We start from the raw sequence: 26,281 nt of genomic DNA on the forward strand, positions 1-26,281 counted from the left end.
TAAAATCTAAAACATAGGTACTAAATCACAGCACTTCCCTGCTCAATTAGCTGCTCTGCCTGTGGACAGGCAAGGTCACCATGGCTTCAGCTGTGTGATAAACTGTTTGACTCCCCTTTTGTTTTGCTCACTAATTTGAGAACAGAAGCAACGCGGTGATTTCCCTATAATACCCCATGAAGGAAAAAATTAATATCATATTTTCTTTGTGGATACATGAGGGTAGTAGAGCAGCAAATGGCAGAGCAGCTGAGCTGGTGGGTGAAATGTCAGAGTTTTCTGGTCAGAAGCTGTCAGGAGAAGCATTGCCAGGGCTCTTCTGCAAGACACCTGCAAGAGCACCAGTTGGAAGAGGAAGCTGACAACGCTTCTCTTTCACACAGGATCTCTCCTGTGTCCATGGTGTGACAGCCATTTCAGAGTTTTTAAATTTACAACAGAGTTTGAAATGAAGTCTAATGAGCCACCTTGCCCCGATTAAGGACATCCTTTCCACACACCTTACAGCCGCGGTGCCAGGTTCTCAAATGTGTGCCTGAATACAAGCACTCTGAGGAGTATGAGCAAAGCCTGAGTTTATACAATGAACGTGAGCAAAGCAACATCTAGATTGGATTACCATTTATTTCATTTGGGTTCTTTCCAATGTTTTCATGCAGAATGTATTTACAAACAATATATTTAATAATGCAATAAACATATATATATATATATATATATATATGGGCTCTTTAACATGACTATCAAAAGTCTTAATGGCATGTGATTTTGTCTTTGATTGCATCCAGGATAAAGATGTACTGCCTATCCATTGTTCGGACAGATAAAAATAGGACAACACTAGAAGACAGTGTCCATCTGAATACTCTGGAATTCTTTATAAATGCAAATTTCATCAATGTCATCAGTGTCTTGCACATCATGAAAACTGCAGAACTGTAGAATAGTTCGTGCTGGACTGGACTTCTGGAAATCATCTAGTCTAATCTCCTACAGAAGGAGGTGCTAACTTCAAAATTAGATCAGGTTTCTCAGGGCATTTTCCAGCTGACTTCTGAAAGTATTTACAGGTGGAGATTCCCTGATTTCTTGGCAGTCAGTTCCAGTGCTTAACCATTCACGTTGTGATTTTTTTTTCCCCCTTTATTTTAATGAGAAATTGCTTTCTCCTTCCAAAGACAGAGAGTCTTTCAGAAATGGAATCTAAAGCCAAAGATCTCCTCCTCTCCAAACTCTGAAGTGCAGTGTTGGCCCTTAAGTTTCACCCAGTTATTCCAGTATTAGTGACAAAATTTTATTTGTCAAAATCATCTCTTTCAGAAAAAGGTCCAGTCTTCACTGAAGACATCAAAGTTTCCCCTGCTTTCCTTGGCAAACCATGCCAACAGCTAATCACCCTCTTGCTTAAGATTGTGTGCATTACTTCCTATTTGGATTTGTCTGATTTGTCTTCTAACTACCAGTCTCTTTCAGTTCTCCCACCTCCAAATGAAAAGGCCCTTTACTTTTCAGCATTTGCCCATGCCCTGAGATGGTATGAATTAGAGGCATATTCTGCAATACAGGATATTCTGCAATACAACTGCCTTTTAGCCATGTGAATATACAAGGCATGAGGAAAATGAGCTCTGGAAAACAAGTGGTGATTTTTTACTTCTGTCTTGTTCACCTGCAAGGTGAGAGAGAAATGATGAGGGGTTTTTAGGTGCTGTAATCAAGATTCCTTTCAGCGCACTTTTTGTTCAATTAAACAGATTATCTTATTTGTGTCTCTCAGCGTAAGGCATCTATGTCTGCATCCTCTCTAATTTTTCAATTCCTATTTTAACATATGGCTGCCAGAACTGTACAGGATCGGTTTTACTACACATCAGGGAAAAATTGTGTCCCTCCTCCCCCTCATTCTTGTTTATCAGCCAAGGATCATATAAGCGTCCTCTTTTTTCTTTTTTCCTTTTCTTTTTTAGCACATTATTCCCAAGCTTAGACTGAGTTGCTTGCAAACTATGCACCTATATCTTTTACAGGGGCACTGATTTCCACAATATAGTCCTTTCCTGTAAATATATGGTCTGCCTTCTTTATTCCTAGAAATAAGTTGTTTCATTTGGTGTATTAAAATGCATATCTGTGTAAGGTAATTTCTCCCTTGATCAATCTGTTCTTATTATTTACTACTCTTTCCAGTGTTGTCCCATTCATAGCAACAGCTTTATATTTACTCCCAGATCATCAACTGAAATGTTAAACAGCACTGGACATAATACAGACACCTGTCAAACACAACTAGAGCATTCAATTATGATTCCCCATAGATGACTATTATTTGAGACCTGTCAGTTAATTAGTGGCTAACTCATTTAAAGCATGGTTTATTTGAAATTAGAGTATCTTATGCAACTAAGTCAAAATGTATATCTATGGGCCGAAATTACCATTGAATATCAGGTAGGAACAATCATACTAAAGACTAATAATGATGAGCTTATAAATATGTATAGCCACATTATTATTATTTTGGAGAATTTCATTCTGCTGCTCTGAGAAATTAGTTTCCTGCTTTATTTCCAGATGATTGACAGTTCAAGGGTCACACACTGGCCTGTTTCTCTTCCTAAAGGAGGAAATCTAATTTTAGTCTGAAAGAGACTTAAAAAATCCTAGAGCAAGAGGTCATCCAGCTTTATTAACTGCTCTTTGGGCTAAAATCTTTGATGGAGAACTATGAATTTGTAGGTGTAAAAAAAGATTCTTGTAAAATGTTGATGCATACTCAGATAGCATGTTAGATCTTAAGAGCATGACGAGTCACATACATTTAAAAAAAAAAAAAAAGCACTAGTTTTATCAGAGTCTTTCAGGCAGCAGGAGGAGGGGGAGGGATCTTGAGCATTTGTTCTTGTGAACACAAAACGTGGCACCAGAAATAATTCTTTTGTTTCCCTCCTTTAAGTACTGAAGGCACAGAGAGGATTCCTAGAGATCAAAATTGATTTAGAAAAATCTTCAAGTGTAAAAGGTTAGCAATCAACCCGAACAGAAACAAAATTAAGCTGAACAAAAGCATAACGTATAGGCAGAACCTACTGACATTTTACTGCTATAAGTAGATTTTGTATTTTTAGTGTCATGGCGAAGAAACCAGCAATATACATTATTATACCAGAGTAACAGACGTGTACATAGGCATGTACAAAGCTTACTGGAGTTATTGGAAGGATTACCATTGGCTTCAGATGGATTAGGCTACTTCTGCCTGATCTGTAAAATTCGATTGATCTGTACCTTTTACATAGAAGTTCACAGTCTGACATCCTGCAGAAACCAAGCCATTGAATGGCACCTGAGTTCCTGACCTAATTAACATGTTAATCTGAGTTTAGATTCTAAAACAAAACTAAAATCTTTCATGAGTAACTTCCCTTATTTTCAGGACCCTGCTGGTTAAAGGATTCTCTTAAGATAGAGGAAGATTAAATTCAAATCTTATATTTTTCTTATTTCAGAAATAGAGATTTAGGGGTTTAACAAGCATTGAGAAAAAAAAAAAATACAGCCTAGTGAGGTAAAATTCCAGTCCCTCTTTCAATTAATATTTCCTTAATTTATATAGAACGGAGCAATTCCAGTTGAGTACTAAATTCAGCAGCATTTCAAAATACTTCAAGTAGAGTGATTGCTTTTCTGAACTGTGGAAAACATTTGTGCAATTTCGTGCACCAAAGTGGGTTTCAAAGATATATGAACATGGTTCTCACACATACCAAGGGAGTATCACTTCTGCTGTGTGCAAGAAAAGATGAAGCTGACAGATGAAACTAATTCCAAGAGTCATTTGTAGCTGCAAATCTGAAATGGGAGAAGGTGTTTTCCTCTAACCCTGCATTCGTTTAACAACCTTTGATGGCAGAGCAGAAGTCTGAACATTTCTTTGTCATTTCCTACTTTTTAATACTTCACACACAGCACTGGCTTCTTTGAACCCCATTTTTAGGTGTCTTGTTCTGCCTATAAATTATATAGAGAGCTCTGATTTCACTAAGGAGAAGGCCACCTGAAAAATGTTCCAAACCTCTTCAGACTTTATCATTTTTTTCTCCTTCAGCCTATTTCACCTTAACAATAACTCTAAAATGATCAGACACTGAGATTCAAATGTAGTATAAATTGATGCATCTACTGAGCTAACCTGGTTCACATTAGCTGAAAATAGAACTCCAGTCTGGAAATGACAGTCCAGTATCATATAACCAGACAACGTTGTAGGAAAATACTGTGAACTAATGCAGGGCAAGTGGCCTTATAAATATTGTGTGAATTAAGTCTGTAAAGCAAATTAACCTATAAAATTAATAAAGTGTGGTTTGGTACTGTTTTTTTTTTTAATGAGAATTAGGTTCTCAGCAAGTAGTTGAACTGTCATGTTTGGAGACGTGCTGATTTAAACAAGACATAACTAAGATTATTTTTAAAACTATTCTCCTTTCTTAACTGTTGCATCCTGGAGTGGAAATGGAGAATAAGCAGAACTCTCACTGATAGGAAGAAAAAAACAGTAGAGGTTGAAGAAGATTGTTCACGTATTTTGGAGAGATTTTACTGACCATCTTTACCTTGTGTTTTCACATTCTTCTCAAGGAATATAAAAAAATATATACTTTTACAATACTTATGAGTTTAGAAGCATGTTATTTTGCTCTTCTTGCCTAAATTTTAACCTTTAAAATTGACAATATTTTGCAAGTCCACCTCTGGGAGGAGAAAATGTAATTTCCTAAGGGTGAGTTTGCCAATAGCATGGCCAACTCAGAAAAAGCTGAGTCACTTTTATCAAATGGGTCTGGCATCAGGTTAAGGAAAAATAACATGTGGAGGCAGAAAGGTGCACAGTATATATTTTTACTCACCCATACACTAATTACCAATTGTCTTCAGTCCTGCCTACAGTCAGCTGACTCATTTGACCCACCAATAAAAACAAAATATGGTGAAACAATTAAGGTGTCACATAGTGATTCATTAAATATCTTCAACAACCTGAATTCTCAAACAGGAAATTTTTTGCTTTTTTGTTTAGGTCAATCTTCCTATTTATTTTAAATGTACTTTACTAGTAAAAGTCAATGACAGCAAGCTATGTAGCTTAAAATGCAATGTATATATATATACACACATATGTACATATACATGTATATATACATTCAGGCAGGCAGTTAGTCCTTATGACATTGACTATCCAAGAGTGAGATTTTTGAGGAAAATGTGTTCGGAGTATAAGGAAGGACATGGACATCTACAAAGTTGTGTCTTGGAGTCTATGCGACTGACCTCAAGAGTGGTATCCAAACCCTGACATGAAAATATGTTGCCTGTATCATGTGTTGGCAGATTTAGGACCTTCATGCTGAAACCCAAACCAGTCATCTACAGTTGGCATCCTTACCTGCTCAAAAGCAGCCAGAGATGCCCCTGCTGCTAGTTCTGCGCTAACTCCTCCCTAGATGGGTGCCTGGCAGTGGGGGTGAGACTGAGTTTCCAGCACTGCTGGTCTGAGCACAGAGCTTTTGGGTGTAGGAAGTACACCTCCTGCTTCTCAAAGAAAGCCCAAATTTGTATTTGTAGGCAGCTTAGTCTTTCTGTGTATGAGATATGCTCTGAGACTGCTGTACTGATGGCACATTGCAGAGGATCTGGGTAGACTAACATTTAGATCAACACTAAGCTCCCAGATATTTTCCAAGTATAACTCTTTGGCAGCTATGTCTTCCCCGGAAAGCAATATAAGGCTGTTTATTATATGTGTGGCCCAAGTTCAACCTCTGAATTGATGAAGATGGCAGATGTTACACAGGCAGGCAGGATCACATCTTACTATTTTGTCAGTTTTACATGGTTCTGACACCACTGACTTTGATGGCGATATCCTAAATTTAAACAGGCACAAGGGGAAAGAGCTCACGGTATTTCTAAGAAGCTGATGTCCTTAGACACTCGGTTGTATGCTTGTCTGACATATATTCACATATGTATTCTAATGGTTAGATTTAATACTGAAGTTCCAAGCTTTTGTTTAGGAAATATATGTCTGTCCCTGCTTTAGCCTATAGGTCTGGCAGCGGTAACTCACAAAATACTTTTGCTTGTCAGAAATATAAGTTTCTGTGTGCAGCTATTTCTCATAACAATGCAAAAAAGAAATCTGGGTCACTTCAGTCATTTGCTTCCATTAATAGTAAAGAAGTATGATTTATTGCTATTGAATGTATTCTAAAAACATGGATTTTAATTTTTTCTGCATCTCACAAGCAAATGAACAACAACAACAAAAAAGGATCCTTAGTCAAAATAGTTAAGAAATCCTTTATTAACCAAAACATAAGTTTGCCATAATTTTTTTGTGGAAACATATTGCTTCTGATTTTATGTGAATAGAGCATTTTTACCCAAAGCTCTTTCCCCAAGATATCTGCTTTAGGGAGAGTCATGGTTCCCTGTACTGCAAAAAGAGCAGGGGGAAGAATGATTCTTTAATGTATTTACAAGTTACTTCAAATCTGGTAAGTTGAAGAAAAGGGCTTGTGACAAGAGTGAACTTTTGAAATCTAGTTGCTCCTGCTGTTCCAGTTAGATTCCTTGCCACCTGCTTTTGCTGAACCAGCATTTCTAGAAAGCTGGACCAGATTCAGCACAGTGGGGCACAGGTAGGTTAATTTAATACCCTCATTCCTTAGTAGGTCTGACTGTTTGATATTCTTTGTTTTCAAGCCTTAACAAAAAATATAGACCTTCTGTGCAATTCTTTCTTAAGCTGTGGCCTGTCATTAGGAATCCACAGAAAAGAAGTTGGGACTGACAAAATCACCAGGAAATGCTGATGCAATGATCATGCAGATGATGATATACAATGTTACAGTAACGTTAATCTGGAAATGCACGTATGTGTCTGCCAGAGTGGGAAACATCCACCCGCTGCAGCTGTGAAAGCAAATGCAGGCTGAAGCAATGGAGGAGCAGGGCAGTGGGTTCCTGAGAGTCATCCCCCACTGCCATGGCCCCAGGGACAGCTGTTGAGCCTGCCCTGATGCAGCGGCACCCCCCCACGCCCAAAGCTTGTCCTCCTGTCAAGTGCTCCCATGTCAGAGCACAGCCACCATCAAATTCTGTTTTGAGGGACACTGCTACCCCAATCTTCCTTGCCGTGTGGAAGAGGAGGGAGCCACTTTCCACACTGTGCTTCTACCTTCATACCCCACAGGACGGCCATTTCTACAACATTCCTACACAACAAGGGGGACATAAAGAAGGACTTCCTCATGTAGATAGTAAGACTGACTGACTTTTTTAATATAGTGTTAATTTATTGTTGTTGCTGTGTATGTCCGTGTCCCACCCCATGTGTCCCTCTTCTCCTCCCCCTCCCCCTCAAGATTTTATTGAAAGCAAAATTAGTTTGCCAAAGTAAGAATTTAAGTCTTGGCTAATATTAGTTGCACAGCTTGAAATCATAAACAGACACCATTTCCATGGTGTCAAGAAGTGGCAGACTGGAAAAGGTGAAAGATAGCAGGGCAAGACCCTGAGGACAGATTTTTCCTGTTTTCTTTCTGATGAATTAACAAAGAAGGAGGAAGGAAGAAAGATAACTAGAGAAAAAATATACATATTCTCTGCATTTAAATCTTGAATTTAGAAGTGAAGAATTTCATGTTTAAAAATATTATTAGTCACTTTTTATGATCCCTCTTCTCTTCCTTCCTTCAACACTCCCTCCCCCATGTCAGCTCGATCTCTTTGTGTGTGTGCAATAATAGATATCCCAGCAAGGTACCATCTTTGTTAGCGTGGTTCTGTAGCTCCTCTAAGATGCTGTTTTTAGTGGAAAACTGCAGCTTTATGATACAATAGCTTTCAATATCATTCTCCAAAATGATTCATATAATGATTGTGGCTACTTACAGGCAAAAAAAAAAATAAAAAAATCATTATGCCCTGAAGAATTGCATGACAAACCTTACTGACACCAAACACACATGTCACTCTGTATCTCATATGCTGTTTGACTCACTCATATTCTGGACTGACTTCTGAGCAATGATTCAGCTAAGTCTTGCCCAGCTTTCCCTGCTGATAACATAGGAAAAAATGAGAAAGCAGCATCATTAGACTCATTGTATTCTCTCAAAGCCAAGAAAAAGCCTCACTGTTTTCCTGTTGAGATTTTGTTGACACTTCCTGTTGTGTCCATAGTATTGGAATATGCTCATTATTCACGGTCTTGATGACTGGTTTTAAACACACTTTCCTCAAAAGTTAATTAAGTGATAGTGAAATTTTCAGTATATGCAACTCTTTCTCAGGGTTCTGAGTTTATTGTTCTTATTCTTGAGAGGTTCCTGTAGACTGAAGCCAGAGGTGAATGCACACTGGTGATATGCTCATAGAAAACAAGACACAGGAAAATAACATTTGCTTGGCAGAAAGATCATCCTGGAGGAGGAGAGGTCCACCAGAGCCGCCCTCTCTTCCCAGGGGCAGAAGCCCCCATGTTCAAAAGCTGGGAGGGAGCCAGTGTCCCTCACCATTGCAGAAATTCACTCCGTAACTTCTCAGCATAAAAATGTTGCCCCTTTGAAACTGAACAACCTCTGGTGGCCTTTTATTGTCTCAAACCCATCCACCTTGAACATGATTACTTAATTATATCCCAAACTGAGCAGACTCAAATCTCATTTATGACATGATCCTTTTGGCGTATAATAATTTTAACAAGCCTTAATTTTCCACTCTATCTTCCTGTCATAGTTACTTACCACTACTAAGAATAATGAGATAAAAATGTTAGGTAAAACAGTAGAAAGAAAATAAAAGTCAGTTCAGAGCAATGCTTGTGTGGACTTCACACAGAGGAATACTTAATGACATTTCTTAGGCACTTCTATGGACTCATCTCCTTCTCTGGACTTTAGGCGAAGAAGGACCATGTTGTCAGATTTTGGAGGTGGTTTTGCTTTAATAGCTTTTTTCCAGACATTGTCAGTTTGAAAGATACTGGCCCATGAAATCAAGGAAACTAATGATTTACTCTAGCAAAGGATTTTATTTGCATATACTTGCCTCAACATGACTAGTTCATACCATTTTATAGTATGACCTTGAGTATCTAATGCCTTTATTTTTTAGTTTCTTAACTTTAATTTTTAAAACAGAAGTTTATAATTTTTGTTGTAAAGAATATAATGAAGATGTGTTCTGAATGCACACTGATTTTTTTTTTTTTTTTTAAGTGACATATTACAACTATTCTAATTTTCAAGCTTTTAAGGCAACCTCGTACTTAGTAATTTCTTTTTGGTTTTGACCTGGTTGCTAACTTGTGGAAATCTGGATCTATGATTCATTGAATATAACCATCAACAACTTCAATGTTGATGTGCTTGTGTTACTCATATTACCACAAAGTGTTAAATTCAAAAGAACTCTGAAAGTCAGCTTTATTTTTTGCCTTTAATGTTTTGGGGGGTTTTTTTTGCATCTGTTTCACTAGCACAGACTGTTTGATTTTGTTCAGTGTTTTCAGCTGGTTTCATCTTACACCCTAGTTTAAGGCTGATATTATTATCAGTCCCACAGATGACTCTTGAAGGACACTGTTTTATTGGAATGTAACAGTATATAGAAAATAAAAATCCTAGAGAAGAAAATCTGTTTCTATTTATGCATGTGTGTATATAAATTGTAACAAAAATGTGAAGATTCTTGGTCTCTTTATAGTCTGTCATTAATTTTTCTTTGTTTATGCCTTCATATTAAGAACTTAATTTTTAGCCTTAAAATGTAAGCTCATCCTTACATGTCATGGATTGAAAGGACATAGTAAAGTATATGGGGGATTAGGAGGGCACTGCATCTTCCTTTTCTGGTATGGGATACCTAGGCATACACAAAACTGAGGGCGTCTCACCAAACACTGAAAAAAGCCAAGTGCTACGGTATGAAGGCTGAAGATTTTGTCTCTTAGCACCTTTGCTCTGCTTTGTGTTTTCAAACACCAGTATCACAAAGGGCTACATCCCTCCTGAAACTTGATCCACTCTTCCCACCTAAGTTTATCACCTTCATTGTCCTGGTGTATCCCAGACCTTAGTTGTACAGCCCCAGGAGGCACGAGGCCTTTTGGGGCACTGCATCCTTTATCATGGATGGTCCCTGTCTTTTTTGGTGCTCAGAAGTCCTGTACAGTTTTTGGTGTCTCATTGGACAGGAGGTGAGGGTCAGAAGGCTGTTTGCATGGATCTTATTTCAGAATCGAGGTTTACATCTGCTTTGTATTAAACTATCTGCACACACAAATATTTGCCTGAGCAGACTTCGGGTGCTACCCTTTGTATCAAGAGGAGACATATTCCACAGCTCTTTCTTTTATGAATATTCTTTTTTCTCCTGGCCAAACACATTAGTCTTTTATGACCTCGTCATTATCCCAAGACACATAATGTCTAATGAAAAAGATATTTTTTAATATTGAATTACCCAGTTATATTTGTTTGTTGACTACCAGTTTTAACCTCTTAGACAGATATTCAAATTGTAGTGCCTAATCTACTGGGATAAAGAACACACACTTTTTTTTGTTTTACTTTTTTTTTTTTTTTTTTTTTTTTTTTAAGTTGTCCATTATAGCAAAGATAAATAATGTCCTGTCACAGAACACAGAGACCAGAGTCTGGGTAGATCTCATCTGTGTAAGTGCTGGAAACCTTATTGCAGAAATCTCCTTTAGTCAGCTTCTTTGTTGTGTGTTACCACATAATTTTTACCTACAGGCATCCAGGCTGTTTTTGTCCTGTGAAGCTTCTGTGGTGTGGACTTTGGGGATGGAAGTTAGAAGAGGCTGCAGAGGACTTCACAGGTGCTGTGTAAACACTGCATCCCTTTGTCTCTTTGCTGCCCTTTCCTTCGCCAGTGGAGCAGGGGCTGGCCAGCAGCACACATATAGCAGGAAGCACAGCACTATAGATTTCACCTGCAGTGCCTTGTTATACAGATCCACTGTGGCGTTCAATGCCTCTCTCTTCTGCTTGATTAAAGATAATAAGGTACAAGACACTGACAACCCTTTGAGGGAGAGTGGTTTCTGGAGATAACTAGGGGATGCATTTGTATCGTCATATTTATATTTAGGATTTGATTATTTTTTGCTTTATAATTCTACTGATATTTTTAGTTTAGCTTATTGAGCATTAGAGCAACTCTCTCTCCAGTGACTGGTCTAATACCTCCAAAGCCCCACAAGGGGCTGTTGGGACACTAAAGACCATCAATCCTTATGAATAATGCATCTATTTCCTACTGAGGCTCAAATCCCATTAATACTATAACATTATTACATCTCTTATTTACTCTTTTCGATCTGTGGGATTAAAGAATAATTCTTAACAATTTTTTTCAAATTAAGAAGAAATCTCAGTAGGTCCAAGGCATTTCACATAGAATATACGAAATTTATTTCCAGAAGGTTGTTAGAAATAGAAAACAAAATCATGAAATGATAAGAAGTATCCTAATCATGCGAGACAGGGATGGGCATTACAAGGACCCACCTAAAAGTGCTCACTGAAATGCACTGAAACCCAGTGTTCTGCATGGTGTCCGGAATAAGTCCAGCTGTGACAGGCAGACAGGACTGACTGGAATTATGGTAAAATTTCGACAACGTTATCTGTCTGACCAGGAAAAGGAAAACCGCTGAGATCATCAGAACAGTTTGCAAAACTACTTTCTCTCTTTTTGGATGTGGGTAGTTTCAAATGTGCCGTGGTCTAATTAGGCAGAACCTGGATGGAAGAGCGACTCTCCCCATAGGTTCACCACAGTAGGATCTCAGCCTCCTCTGCATGTCTGACTACTATTGCTCATACTTCTAATGCTGATGAATAATTAATTACAGTGAAGATCTATTAAAATCCAGTTGCCCTCAATGTCCTCTTCATAGTTAGCAAAAACAAATAAAGGAAAACCCAGAAGACTGAGTAACTTGCCTAGCGAAGCTTTGAAATGAACAATAGTCTTTGACTATCACTGCATGTTCAAAGATAAATCTTATAAATGAAATAACATACAGTAAGGTGAAGTACATAAAATTCAGAAAAATACAGCTTTGCATGCATAACTAGATTTTTGATATATTCAGAATCAAATCCAAAAGGTAGCACGTTACGGAAAAAATATATTACTGTATTCAGTGCAGATCTGCTGCCTTCCTGAATGATTACCAAGGTGTTTGTTATGTTACAGAACTCAGCAAATACATTGCCTTCCCCATCCCTGTTAGATAATTATTTGCCTTTGTCCAGAACTGACCACACACTCTGTTTCCGAAATGCACAGAGGCAATAAAAAGAATATGGAGGTTTAGCAAGTGCAGTACTGAGGGACTAATATTCAGCAATGCTAATTCCAGCTAAATTTATATTGTATTGAAAGAAAGTGCTGTTAAGGAACAGCTTGGCTTACATCAAGACATGTGGTTACCAGATTACTTTCTATCTCCGCTCAAAAACATTTAGAGAATTTCTCATTAAAATTATTTAAAGCGAAACAAGTCAAATAAATCTACTTAAGCGTGTTGTTGCATTGCCTCATTTGTGCTGAAAAAACGTTGCTTGTTTTTTACATTCTATTTTAACTGTACATATGAGGCTTTACTCGCCCATTAACAAAATACATCACCTCCCAATTGCTTTCTATACCTCCTTAAATGTTAAACATAAACACATATACCATCTGTTTCCTATCATGACACCAATCCAAAATGGCTGCACTAGACACCTCCGCATAATAGATCATCTTAAAACACCTTAGCGGTTTTGCTTTATGGAGTTATTTTTCCTGTGACAAATTATAAACCTATATTTCAAGAACGCAACCAATCTGTAGCCTCGATGGCAAATTCTGAATAGTTTCTCTTTATTTTAGCAAAATGTGCTGGCTTGTATCTGATGCAGCACTTTTCTTAAAGCCATAGGGTGCCTTTGTTGCTATGGTATCCTATAAATCCAGTTAATTTCTTCAGCTAATAATTTCTCAGCTAATAATTTGTGAGGCATTCAGATTGAAAACATTACAGTTCAATATAGTCACTGCTATAACTTACAAAAATTATTATGCAGTTATTGTGTAACTGAAACTGCAGAACAAATTACAAGGTTTATCATCAGTCTGCAATCAAAAATAAATTTCAGGAAAAAAAATCACATTACTGTTAAAAAAAAAATCAGCTTTGCAATCCTTGCTCTTGTAAACTCCAGCTATCAAATGTTCAATGGGAAATGGACAAAATACAGTCATAAATGTCACTGAATGAAAATTTGTTTCTGAATGGATTTCAAATGTACTTCCTCCTCAGGTTCAGCTCTATGAAAAAATGACTGTGTCTGGAGCAAGTTGAATTCAGTGAGGAATTTCTCCTTGACTTAAATGAGCTTTTGACCAAGGCCTCACAATATTAATGCATGAACCTGAAAACCCTTATTTCCCAGGGTAGCTCCAATGAGTCCTAGACTGATTAAACCTCTGTAGACCTATGTGCAAAAGCAATACTCCATCTGCTCATTCCTCCTTCTAATGTAAGAGCTCAAATGGTTATGAGACGGTATTGCTACAGGTTTGATCAAAAATAAATGGCATATATCTAGGGACTATGAATAAGGGATGAAACAGCCAGCGTAGAGGTAAAAGAGCTAAAGGGAAAAAAAAGTAGATACTATTGCCTTGGACTGTATAATCTCAGCAGAGTTTCTTGCCATGTCATAGTCTTTATTTCAGAAGTATCTGATAATGGCTCTTGGCTACACAATCCCATGGGATGAAGCAAAAGCAGGCAGATGTCTGTGGGGGTATCAGCTGGCAATCTCTTGTCATGAGAAATAAAGAACTGGGGTACTGGTGTGGTATTGCCTACTCTATAAACCAGTGCCACCTGAGGAAGCAAAGCTGGAAAAGCTTGAGAAAGAAGTATTGCAGAGATTTCCTATCTGAGCCATTTTGTCTTCAAGGAATTTTTGAAAAATGGAGGAACAAGGAGGAAATACAGGTCTTTTTATGCTTTAAGAGACAGAGGGGAAACCTTCTTTACTTGTCGCCCATTCCCGCTCTTGTGCAGTTAGAGCTCCCCTTACTGCTTCAGTCTACCTTAATTCCTCTCTCCAGACAAGGCAAAGGAGACCTCCAATGGATGGACCATGGAGATTTCACGTTATTAAAGGTTGTCTCTCCCTGTTGTGTGAACATGGAAGATCACATACTCCTTTGATGCTGCATAAGTAACACTCAGCTTTTTGAAACAATCACCATAGTGTTTTTCCTTCTCCTTGTTTGTAATTTTGCTGCTGCTGTTTGTGCAATTTACAGACATTTGGTTTTATTCCTCAGAGATTTCAGTGCAATTAAAGAAAATTAAGAATGAATGCTCAAGAAGTTGAGAAGAATGGAAGAGGTAAAAGATGGACACAAAAGCAGAGGTACTATGAACGACTAAAGAGGAAAGAATAAAATACAGCTTGTCTTCAACATTCTCTAACAGGCACAGCAATTTTAGATTCAGTTTGTGACAAATCATAATATTGTTTAGAGAGAGAAAGATGGTAACTTGTAAACAATATGAACATCCAATTTAAGAAAATAGCAATCACTTGTCTATTATGAACTTCAAAGTCATGCTGTATTTGTAATACATAGTGGTTCAAATAAATTGGTAAACTGTGATACACTCTCCTTGCACTGACCACTTGTACGCCAGGATTTTTTCCCAAGAGTAAAAAAAAACCAAACCAACACCCAAACAAGTTCTGTTTGGGGATTTTAACCACTTCGTCTTGACCTTTGCATGTACATATGTGTGCCTAAGTGCACAAACATGCCATATCTAACCTTTGCCGCAAGAACTTAATGATTTCTCACAGGCTCTGTCCTCATTTTCACCTTGTTAACCTCAGTTGAAGTTGTTGGAACTTGCTGAGGCTACTAATCCAGGTCCATACCTAAGACACCTGACTTCTTCACCCTCAAATTCACATCCTTTCCCATCTGCTCTGCATTTCAAAATCTGGAATTAAGCAAGCCTGCAGTAGATGTGCATGTTGAAATGCACTAACCCTGACATGGCTATTGCTTTCTGCTTTGTAGTTTCCTTGTTGCCCAATAGCTCTGTCACTAGCCTCTTTTTTTTTTTTTTGCCTGAACACTGCTGTTTTTTTCAGTACAGTCTCCCTGAGGAAAAAACAGGGGTGGGATGTCAACAACATCCATAATAATGGAGCTATCAGGTGGGTTGGTTTTGGTTTTTTTTTTTTTTTTTAAGAAGGTGCTGTAAGACTCAGCCCTAAATAACACACACCCAATAAACAGGCAAAAATTTGCCAATCCTTGTACTCTATTACACACCCATTGAACATTTGGGTGGAGAACCTCCAGGGTCAAGCTCAGTTCTTTAAAAATATTTCCATTTCTACATGGTATACAGATGAGGCGGCAAAATGTCACAATCTCGAAACCTCAGTAGCCTTTTCTATTTCTACTGCAACTGTAACTAAGTTTCCCAGAAGACAACTGTGTTTCACTGTGTGAGATACTGTTCCCGTGGTAAAGTGGTATCTCTCTTGTTGCAGAACACAAATTTGCCTCTATATAGAGGCATATTGTCCTCTTATTAGCCCACTGCAGGGCTGAGGTAGGCGGTAATGGCCTCTTCTCCACACTACTTCTCCCTCAACCCGTGCTTACTGATTCTTGTCTGTATCATTTTTAGACCATTTCTCATCTAAAACCATGAAATGTTCAATTACTGTGCAAAGAACTCACATGTTTAAAGCCACATGTTCTAAGTTTCTCGGCATGTACCCACCCTTTCTGCCAGTGTTTTTACTCAGTGCTTAGATTTTTAACACCAGCATGAGCAAAGCAGAAGCCACAAAGCAACATTAAACAAGTTCCGCATGTGTCCCATGCCAGCATACATGCCAGGCATGCTTTGAAGAGCCATTGCTCTGAAAAAACGCAGTTCACAGAGACTTGCATTTGGCTGGTTGAAGGTCACCACCAGCATGTGGGTCAGGTCAGCCCTATAGCAGACTCAGATTTGTGCATCAGGGCCAGACAGATCTCATGTGGTTCCTTCTCTGCATTCCTTCCCACAACCACACCTGCAAGGTTTCAGGCAGCTTCCCCATCCACCGGGGATGTTCAAAGACCAGTACTTTGCAGTAAAAGTTAAGGACAGGTGCCTCCAGCCCAGCCACAACCTTTCTGGTTTTTTCCTTCATTTTAAATGCCCACTGAATATCCTTCCCACATGCAGAACTTGTCCTACGTGCACTCACCTCTCCAGAACAAATGATTTGGAATAAAGGTGCAGTCTTGCAGTAGCAATCACATTAACTATTTATTCAGCTGAGACAAAAGATAGGTCGACAATAGCTTTTCAGATATGGAAGAATTTTTAGTTTCTACTACCAAAATTATTTTCGCATCACTGTTTGTCTTCCACAAAGCAATCTGACCCAAAAGTGTTTGTACCCGGGACTAGGTGATTCAAGGCAAAGCATCGACATAGTACTTGACATGGTTTGGTGTGTAGGACTTCAGAGAGGAGAAAGATGAAACCAGACACATGATGCTGATAAGAATTTCTTTTTATGTTATTCCAATAAAAAATACATTCATACAGAAATATAACAATCTTGCAAAAAACAATTTCAAATAAAATCTTGTAAAACAAAATTTTTACAAAAATCTTACAAAGAGATTCTTTAGATAACAGGGTGCTTCAAAAACAAAAAAAGAAATTTCACTAATAGAAACTTTTTCTTCTTAAATTTCAAGCAAAAATGTTTTATTTTTTTTATTTTTCAGCTTGATTGAGGCTCAGTTATCACCTGAACAAAATGTACTTGCTTATTAAGAAAATTACAGGCATTTGACATATGGCACACAGCCCCACCCCATCCACACAAGTCTGATGGTATTTCACAATTGAGACAAGCCAGTGCAAGTTTAATTTTTTTTTTTTGTTTGGGGTTGGTTTTTCTGTTTGTTTGTTTTTGCTTTTGTTTACTTTTTTTTTTTTTTTTCTTTAAATAAGAATTATGGCTAAGCCAAGGACAATGCAAACAAGGAGTTAAAAACACAACAAAACCCAACCCTAAATAGAAATTCATTTTCTGGGAAATTTTGTTTGTTTGGGGGGAAGAAAAAAAAAGTGCATTTTCAGGCAATTTAAACCAAAAATGAAATGAGAATGAATTAAGCCTGTGTGTTCCTTAAAACCAGATCACTTGCATATACTTTTTTTTTAAACCACTTATCTACATACATTTCCAGGAAGATATACCAAAATATTAGCATAGTAAGCAAGACTGATAATAAATAGAAAAAGAAACCGGTCACGTGTTTCATTGCATCGACTGTAGTGAGCTGGTTTAAAAAAAAGAAATACTGCTTTTGGACAGACTATTTCTACTCTAGGAAAAAACAGTCTTTATTTTAGCTGAACTATGTAAAATTAGAGCTCAACCACCACAACGACTAGCTCACTCACAGGTCCTCCAGTAAGCTGGAAGGCCAAAACCCGAGTGTACTTCATCTGCACACAGCTAATATTCTTTTAGCATGCCAATATTCGGTTCATATCATTCTTAAATGGCCACAGATACGCTATTCCAGACAACCTAATAACTACAAAACACAGTCAGCAGTCTGAGGAGGACTGAATGCCAACAAAGCCTTTAGCATACCATTAAGCTAAAGGTAAAGCCTCTAAAAATGCTAGATTTTAATTAACTGTATCTTTCATTTCTTTGTCTCCTTAATGACCGTATTGCGGGGGGGAGAGGGAATATTTTGATGGGCTGTGGCATTTTCTAGCTATGTGTTCTAATTTTTTTTCTTTTAAAAAAAATATTTATATATTATCTATATATATACACACATACACAGACTGTACACACAAATATACATACACAATTATTTTTCCGCCCACTTTTAAAAAAAAAGTAATATAGTTTCTTTCTGTATGACCAACAGATAGCTAGATATATAGATGTGAAACTTGTGCCTTTTAAGCAAATACATCTTTTAATACTTTTGTATCTTTAATATGTATGAAAACTTGACATATTAAGTACGGTTGGGGTGTGTATATACACAGTTGTTGTGCAAGGTCAATATAAAAAAAGTCTCAAGGTGGCAGAACTGGTCAGGTATTCAATTGGCATATGCATTATACTGTAACACAGTCAAATTGTCTAAGTTAAACAAATACTGTACTGACATGAACGACTTTTCTCTATATTTGTCTTTGTGAAGGAGGACCCTGGAAGTAACCTTTTTTCCCCTCATATTATACATTTGATACAGTACAATGCCAGGTGAAAAGAGAGCCTTAATAAAGCATGCATCACCCATACCCCTGTATAAGACCCCCTACAAGAGAAGGTCACTTGCATAAGGCACCATTATTAAGGTCAACAGTGCATTAACAGCTAGAAAACCAGAAGTTAGTCCTCAAGGCATAAATAAGAGAAAAATTAGCTGCATGAGAAAAATCAGTTTCTAACCAATAGTGGTTTTATCCACCCAACAGAAAAAATTATTCACGTTCCATACATTATGTAACATTAGACCAATTGTATTTTAGCTGCTCTTAACTGGAATCAAAACTGCAGTCCTGATTAAAGAATGGAAAAGCATATAGTTCCCCAGAACCATGCAATAACCTTTGTATTATAATGAAAAGTTATAGTTGTGTTACATTTGTAAATACACAGCTTATACAATGGATTACAAATGAGCTCTGTAGCAAGTAAAACAAGCTACTTGACACATTGCACGTTTAATAGCTGCACCAGACACCTAAAGCTCCTCTCACACAGGAACGGGGAGGTCCCCCCATCTCCATTCTGGCATCCTGACTCTTTTTATTCCCCCCTTTCCCCTCTCCATTCTCCCTCTAAAAAGGTGCAGACACCCCTCCCCCCACCCCTTGGAAATGATTGGTGGTCGTCCCATCTCACGAGATATTCCTCACATACAAGACATTCAGACTATTTTTTTTCTCTTACAGTTATAAAACAACCACAAGAAAAAAAATGTGCCTCAGCATACAGTCATCAAGAGATCCTCATCGCATACAGTCGCCCAATCATTAACATTCTCAGTGCACATGCTCACGGCAAAGGCTTAGGAGCCACTCAGAAGGTTAGATACCAGTGTATGAGTCCAGGAAACCCCAAACATCACGCACCGCGGTTGCTATGCCGTTTCTTACATGACTTATTAGCCCTCAAAAGACCTTCAAGGAAGTGAGGTCCTGGAGGCAACTGGGTAGGGTGCAAAATGGCATGCTTTGGCTGGAACACGCATCCCTCTGCTCAAGGCTCTTCAACCTTGACGCCTCTTAGCCTGCAGGATTCACCTCTTGACCCATTCAGAGGTGTCTCTTCATGTGAAGGGCCAGGTGGTCAGACCTGGAAAAACACCTGCAAGGCAAGAGTCAGGTTGTGCGTTATCCCACAGTTGCTGGCACGCACGATGCGATACGTGTGGGTGAGGCACCCCCCTTGCCCTGCTACTCCAAAACACAGCTGGTGGAGGAGGGATTTGGCATTGTCGGGATACACGGAGGCACTCAACGTGTCTGTGGGCACCCAGGAGCTCTGCAGATGGGTGGTAACACTAGGGATTTCTACACACTCATCTGCCACATCAAGCTACAAACCACATCCCAATGATTAGTAAAATGGGAGGTTTTTCCCAGTCTAAACATACAATAATCCCTTAATGCACCAGACACAGTTGCATTCCCAAATGATTCCTTCACAAGTAAAAAGTAGCCTAGACTCACTTTCCAACAAGGTTTAAAAATAACTAATTTAAAAGGTGCGTTTCCGTCACATACCTGTCACAGTGACTACATTTAAAAGGCTTGGCACCAGTGTGCTTTCTGAAGTGTCTGGTTAATTCATCACTTCTTGCAAAACGCCACTCACACCCTTCCCATGAACATCTGTAAGGCTTTTCCCCTACAAAGAAAGCAGATTACACGTTAGTCATGACTTCATTCAAAGAAAGATAGGTGCTATCCCATTCATTTTCTATGTAAACCTCCTCCACCCCCAAAAACCAGCCAATTTTATTTAACCTATCTGAATGCTTCAGAACATGTAGGCAAAGAAGGCTTGCAAAATTCATCCACATGATTCCTATTTAACTATTTCGCTGCAACTGCACATCAAATAATCTCATTCTTATTAAAAAAAAAAAAAACAAACAACCAAAAACCAAACCTATTAAACAGGCTCACAGGAAACAAAGAAATTCAACCTTCTACCATTCCTGTTCATCCGTAATGGCAGGCTTACTCCAAAACAGGTATCGTTCACCTCATAAAGGTGATTAAAGACAGCACAGCTAGGCTCCAAAATGCAATTAGGCTACTGTATTACATCAAAGTCCTCTGTCACTCACTCATCTGCATAACATGCAACCTCCTTTCTGCTGAGCCACATATTCTTGGAAAAGCCTGCACACCACTTTGAACATTGCTATTTCAGCATTCAAGAAATACCACTTCCATTCACACGAACGTTCTCAGCCAGACAGCACCAGGACAACAGTTCTGCAATACTTCTGAGGCCAGCAGCTATTTATGTCTGCTCAACCACCACGGTTTCAGTGGAAGTTGTTCTTTCCTCCTGAAATAATTTTGTTTTATCTGACTTCTACATGACAATGGGAGCATCTGAGCTTGCTCAGACTTCCCATAAAAGCCACAAAATGCTGAGCTCATGAGTCAAAATACGATCTTTTCCTTGAATTCTCTTTTCTCATCTTGGGGAAAGGAAAAAACCCATCTAGGTCTTTGGACTGGTACACCAAGAATGCCAGGCCAGTTCCTCACATTAAGCGATGACTATTGAGCCAAGGTGCAGCTCTGCATATCTAACTGCTGTCATAAAAACACGTCAAATAATAATGCTCAAACAAGCAAATCAGCACGGTACTTCAACCGTAAAATATTTATAGAAGCCCTGAAGTGCCTATCTGCCTCAATTTCTTTCCCACTAACACACAAGGTTGTTATTTTTAGTTCAGGTTCCATAACAATAAAATGCTGCTGCTCAGTGTTTTGATGAAATTATACAGTAAATCATACATTTCTAAGTCCAATTAGGCAGGTATGTTAGAAGGACTACAACATACTGTGGCTTTCCAAGATTTTTGCCATTAACAATGGCACACACAACTGTTAAATGATTTACAATGATAGCTATGCTTCATACAGTCAAGGCCTTGGGACGCCTGATTGAATGGACCCAATGTAGACTGATCCATGAAAACAAGTTCTTGCAGTATTTTGAGTGATCTGACCAATTTTTGGATATGATGTTCCTTTTTTGGAAGAAAGTCTCAGCTCACTTTTGCTTCAGAAATAAACTTCAACAAGGGTCTAGCATCTATTTTGGCTAGACCTTTGCTCCTGAAGGCCGCATGCTGCTGCAGCTGCCTGACTATTGCCCGTTCAGATGAGTGGCTCCTACTTGCTGTGACAGCAGACTAATCTATCACCAACTGTCTTGGCTTCAGCTTGCTTACAAAGAGAATGAGGAAAGACGCTGTCCGTGCTGGTAAGCCTCTACAACTATTACATCATCTCTCCAAAGCTGGGCTCCCACCCAGTGATTGTTTAATGCCGTGACACCACCACCATCAGGGGTATTCCCTACGGTACTTGCCAACTCTTAATAAGCATACAGTTACTAACCTGTATGAGTGCGCTGATGTGCTTTCAGATGTGAACTTTTGGTGTAAACTTTCCTGCAACCGTTAAAATGACACCTGTGAACACGCCTTCTGCCATCTGGCGAGGTGTCACCATTGGCGGGTGTACCTTTTTCTGCAGTCTTTCCAGCGGTACCGGTACGAATTTTCCCTGGTGAATGCAACTCACCCGGCGTACAATTCCATAGCTGGGAAGAAGGCTCCTTGCTCAGCTCAGGAGACGAAGGGGGAGTGGAAGTGACAGATGAACTCAAGTTTCCTGAACTGGCTAAAACATCGCTTATAGGGTCAGAGGTAAACTTTGTCGTGGGCGAGAGCTCCTCAGAGCTGTCTGAAGATTCGCTGCTCACGTCAGAATTCAAACTGTTGGTCTCTAAGTTCTGACTAGTAAGATTGTCCTCTTTTGGGACACACGTGTTCTTCAGTTCAGATTCCTCCTTTTTCTCACGTGCCAGAATAATTTTGGTCCAGAGATCCTCTTGGCTATCAAATTTGATTTCAGATGCAGAAACATAACAGGGTTCACTTTGAAGATACCGTTCCAGCTCCAAACATGTCTAGGTGAAAGAGAAGGAAGAAAAAAGAGAAAAGTTACAAGCTTGCTTAAAAATAAACCCGATTGTATTTTACACTTCAAAAACCATGCAGGAATGTTGTATGTTCGATTTGAGGTTTCTAGGTTCAAAACAAATTAAAGGCTCCTCCAGCCATAACTAGGTGACTGTTACGATGAAAAGAAATCGGTTTTCGAGACCTGGGCAGGAGTTCAAACGCACAGCTGAAGGTGCAAGTCAGCTTTGGTTTCCAAAATAGCATTCTAATGAGTCAGTCAAATTATCATCACTCTCATCATAAAATCTGTGTTTTCAGTAGGCTGATGTTGAAAAGGACCATAGAGAATCACAACAAATAATTACACTTTGCTCTTGCAGCTCGTCTAATTTCAAGTTGTTTTGTATCTCTCTCACACAAACACGAGGCTGAAAGGACCCAACTGAACACAATGTGCGCCGACACGCAGTTAAAACCCAAACGCTGTGTCAGAAAACAAAGCCACATTTCAGCATGGCTGCAGAGCTGCCGGCCCGTCTTCTGGGGACATCAATGGAGCAGCAGACATCCTCCCATTTCCTGTGCATGAGAACGCAGCACACTCGACTTTCAAAGAATGTCATTTCCAAGTGCCCTGGCATGAACACCACATAACTCGAACTGCTCCCATGCGTGTTCGGAGGAACACGGGGAACTTTAGCAACAGAGGAGAGGGGAGAAAAAAGTTCCAGAATAGAAATGTCTTATTCTATAGGATGCAAAACGGGAAATGACTCTGAGGTCCTGCTGGGAGTCCCACAATGAACAAGAACTTTATCTACTGGCCAAGAGTGCAACTGTATGAGTCATCTCTCTCTTTCTTTCACGCAATGCCAAAGGAGACTTCCTTTTAAAACCCTGACCATCTGCCAAGAAAGTACTCTGTTCAAATATACATGTAACAGTACATGGGCAACTTCCCCCCGCCCCCCCCCCGCAACAACATTCCCCTTTACTCCATGAAACGAAACAAAACAAAAAACAAAACCACCCTACTAAACTGGTGAAGCTGTGGTTTTCAATTGCAATTCACCCTGCTGACTTTCTAGCCATTTTCAGAGAACAAAAAAGAGGGTATGAACTGTTATGGCAACAAGCTGATGTTTTGGGATTATTCTTTCCACTATAGGAAACGATTCATAGGGAAGCTTTGCACAGAAAATGGACACACCAAGTTTCCATACCAAACTCTACTTATTTTAGCAAGATCATCTCTTTCATGCCCTGTAGCAAAACCTGATCCCAAATGCCACACATTCCCCTCGTAGCCCCTTCCCATCTGTCCAAGAGTAGAGCCGCCATGGGAGCAGCCTCCTTTCTCCCCCAGCACTGCTCAAGTAAACTGGGTCACATGTTCTGGCCAGGCTAAGAGTGTGGGCAAAAATAGGGGGAAAAAAACCCAAACAACCAACAAACCACACAACCCCAAAATCAAACCCACTGCTGCACATAATATTTATGTATTTGTCTACAATTAGGTAACTGGGTTGCAATACACATTAAAACAAAAAAAAAGGTTTAGACAGAGACAGCACAATACTGTACTGATTTTCCACGAAAAAAAGCGTTTATTAAGATCTCGTTAAACTTTCATATTCCCAGCTAATTTAAATTCCTCATTAGGTATATTAGTAATGGGGACCGGAGTGAAGCTCTCTCCGAGTTTAAATGCCTCTGAAGGCTACAGGGAACGAGGGCTGGCCCTTCGCCAAAAACCCAAATGCCTGAAGGAAACTACTTAGCTCCATTTCAATCACGTACTATGAAGCTGCCTCTCTGAAAGGGGAAGGGGGGGGGGAGAGAGGAAAAAAAAAAAAAAAAGGCATTGCATACAATTAGTAGGCATGTGAAGGTTGTAACACTTTGCATTTCAACCTTCTCGGAAGGGCTCCTTCGTCCTTCTGAGAAGCCAGCAGGTATTTGATCTGGTCTCCGGGCTGAGCAGCTCCCGGCTGGGGAGCGGAGCCCGCGGCCCCCCCCGAGCCCAGCCGGGCTAACGAGAAAATGTCAGCGGCCGCCGCAGCTCCTGCCATCCCGGTGTTTGGATCAAATTAAGAGGGGGAGAAAATAAAAAAAATGTAAAAAAAAAAAAAAAGAAAAAAATAAAGAAAAGCAACAAAATATGTCCATTAAAGGAAAGGATCCTCCGTTCTTCCTTCCCGACCAAGGCAATTAGCACCAGGGGATCGCTGTCATATGACTGACAACTCACGGACTCTGCAAGGCTCCCTGCGCTGGGAAACAGCTACATTATGTACATATATATATATACGCACACACATAGATATGCGTACACACACTCCTGTAGGGTTTTTTTTTTCCCCCCATCACCGCCAGGAAAGAAAGAAAAAAAAAAACAAAACAAAAAACCAACACAGCAAGGGGCGAAAAGCAGCCCTTGGCCAAGGCAGGGAGCTCGGATGACAAGACCCAGCTGTGGAGTTTGGACCTGGTACAAGCGCAAAACTTTTGCCAGGACTCGGTGTGGAGCGGAGCAGGCGGGAGCGGAGCGCGGGGGCTCCGGGCCGCCGCGGGCGCGGAGCGGAGCGGGGCGGCTGGGCCGCCGCCGGGCTGACAGCCCCGGCGCGCAGCAGGGCCGGGCGGTAGGTAAGGCGAGACGGAGATGCGCAGCTCCTTACGTTCACCTCGGGACTCTTCCCTCCCCAGAAAGCCGTCTTAGTTAAAGCCGAAACACCTGCTTCAAAACATCTCTACGCATTTGTGCTTAATTCTCCCCAAACTCGTTGCTGACACTTGGGTGGGTTTTTTTGTTGATTTTTTTTTTTTATTTATTATTATTTTTAATCCGCTCATCCTTTAATACGGCTTCAAAAAAAACCAAAACAAGACCACCAAAAAACAAGACCAACCCCGACAACAACAACAATAACAACATCGACATCCTCGTTTACCTGTTGCCAATATTCCTCCAGGGACGGCAAGGCTGAGAAGTAACCCGTGTCGTGCACAATCTGGAGTTCCTGGAAGATGCTGCACATTGGGAGCACATCCATGTCTCAAGTTGCAACAACAAAGTCAGTGCTGGTTACCAAAAATACAGATGCCTCCTTTATGTGCAGGGGTTGCGGGGTGTGTGCGGGGGGGTGTCAAACCTCTGCTCTCAGTTTCCAAGCCCCCCCCCCTTCCTCCAAAGAAGAAAAAAAAAAAAAATTAAAAAAAAAAATTGTATATATAGAGAGATCTATTAATTCCTTGAGGAGCTTAGGGAGGAAAAAAGACCCAAAGTTTCATGCAAAGTTTAATTGCACAGCAAGGCAGGACGTCTCCCGAGGCGGCCGCGGCGGCTCTCCCCTCCCGCGGCCGGCGGAGGACACTTGCGCAGGAGCGGACCCAATATTTGCAAACACGGCGCTGACTGCGAATGTAACCCCCTGCAAAACTTCCCTATTCAAAGCTCTGCCCGGCCGCGCCGCCGCCCCCGCCCCCCGCGCCCTCCCCCGCCCCGCGTGATCCCATTACGCCGCCTGCCGCCGCGGCCCAATCTCCGCCACGCACTCCGCGCCCCGCGTGCCAATGATGTCAGAGCCGCCCAATCGCCGCGCCGCAGCCATCGCGGCTCCTCCTGGCGTGACCGAGCCTGGCCGTGACGGCTCCCGCCATTGGCCCGATTCGAAATTCGCCCCCTCCTGATTGGCGAGCCCGGCGGCAGGCTATTTTTAGCAGGGTATATAAAGCGGGGAAGCGGCTGGCTTTTCGGGAGGGGAGGTGTGTGCGAGCGGGCCGGCCGCGCGCGAGGGAGCGAGCGAGCGAGCCGCCCGCGCGGGGGAGGGGAGCCGGCGGCCGCGCGCTGCGGTGCCGGCGGCGGGCGCAGAGGGCGCTGCGGAGCCGCCCGCGC

The 26,281-nt window shown here is 40.3% G+C and overlaps 1 protein-coding gene across 3 annotated transcripts; it reads right to left on the reverse strand.

The window, feature by feature from the left end:
* Window positions 1-16,670: 16,670 nt before the first annotated feature.
* On the reverse strand, window positions 16,671-25,841 carry KLF6 (KLF transcription factor 6). 3 transcript variants are annotated; one of them, XM_074899966.1, is made up of 4 exons: window positions 25,338-25,841; window positions 21,944-22,391; window positions 19,952-20,075; window positions 16,671-19,532 (listed from the first exon to the last, which is right to left on the reverse strand). In XM_074899966.1, the coding sequence occupies exons 1-4, from the start codon at window positions 25,437-25,439 to the stop codon at window positions 19,481-19,483; spliced, it is 726 nt and encodes a 241-aa protein (XP_074756067.1). In that variant the 5' UTR covers window positions 25,440-25,841; the 3' UTR covers window positions 16,671-19,480. The 3 variants fall into 3 exon arrangements, with proteins under 3 accessions (XP_074756067.1, XP_074756066.1, XP_074756068.1); XM_074899965.1 differs by having other exon boundaries at window positions 21,818-22,391; XM_074899967.1 differs by lacking the exon at window positions 19,952-20,075 and having other exon boundaries at window positions 21,818-22,391.
* Window positions 25,842-26,281: the final 440 nt, after the last annotated feature.

Source organism: Athene noctua, chromosome 2 (genome assembly GCF_965140245.1).
Source record: "Athene noctua chromosome 2, bAthNoc1.hap1.1, whole genome shotgun sequence".
NCBI lineage: Eukaryota > Metazoa > Chordata > Aves > Strigiformes > Strigidae > Athene > Athene noctua.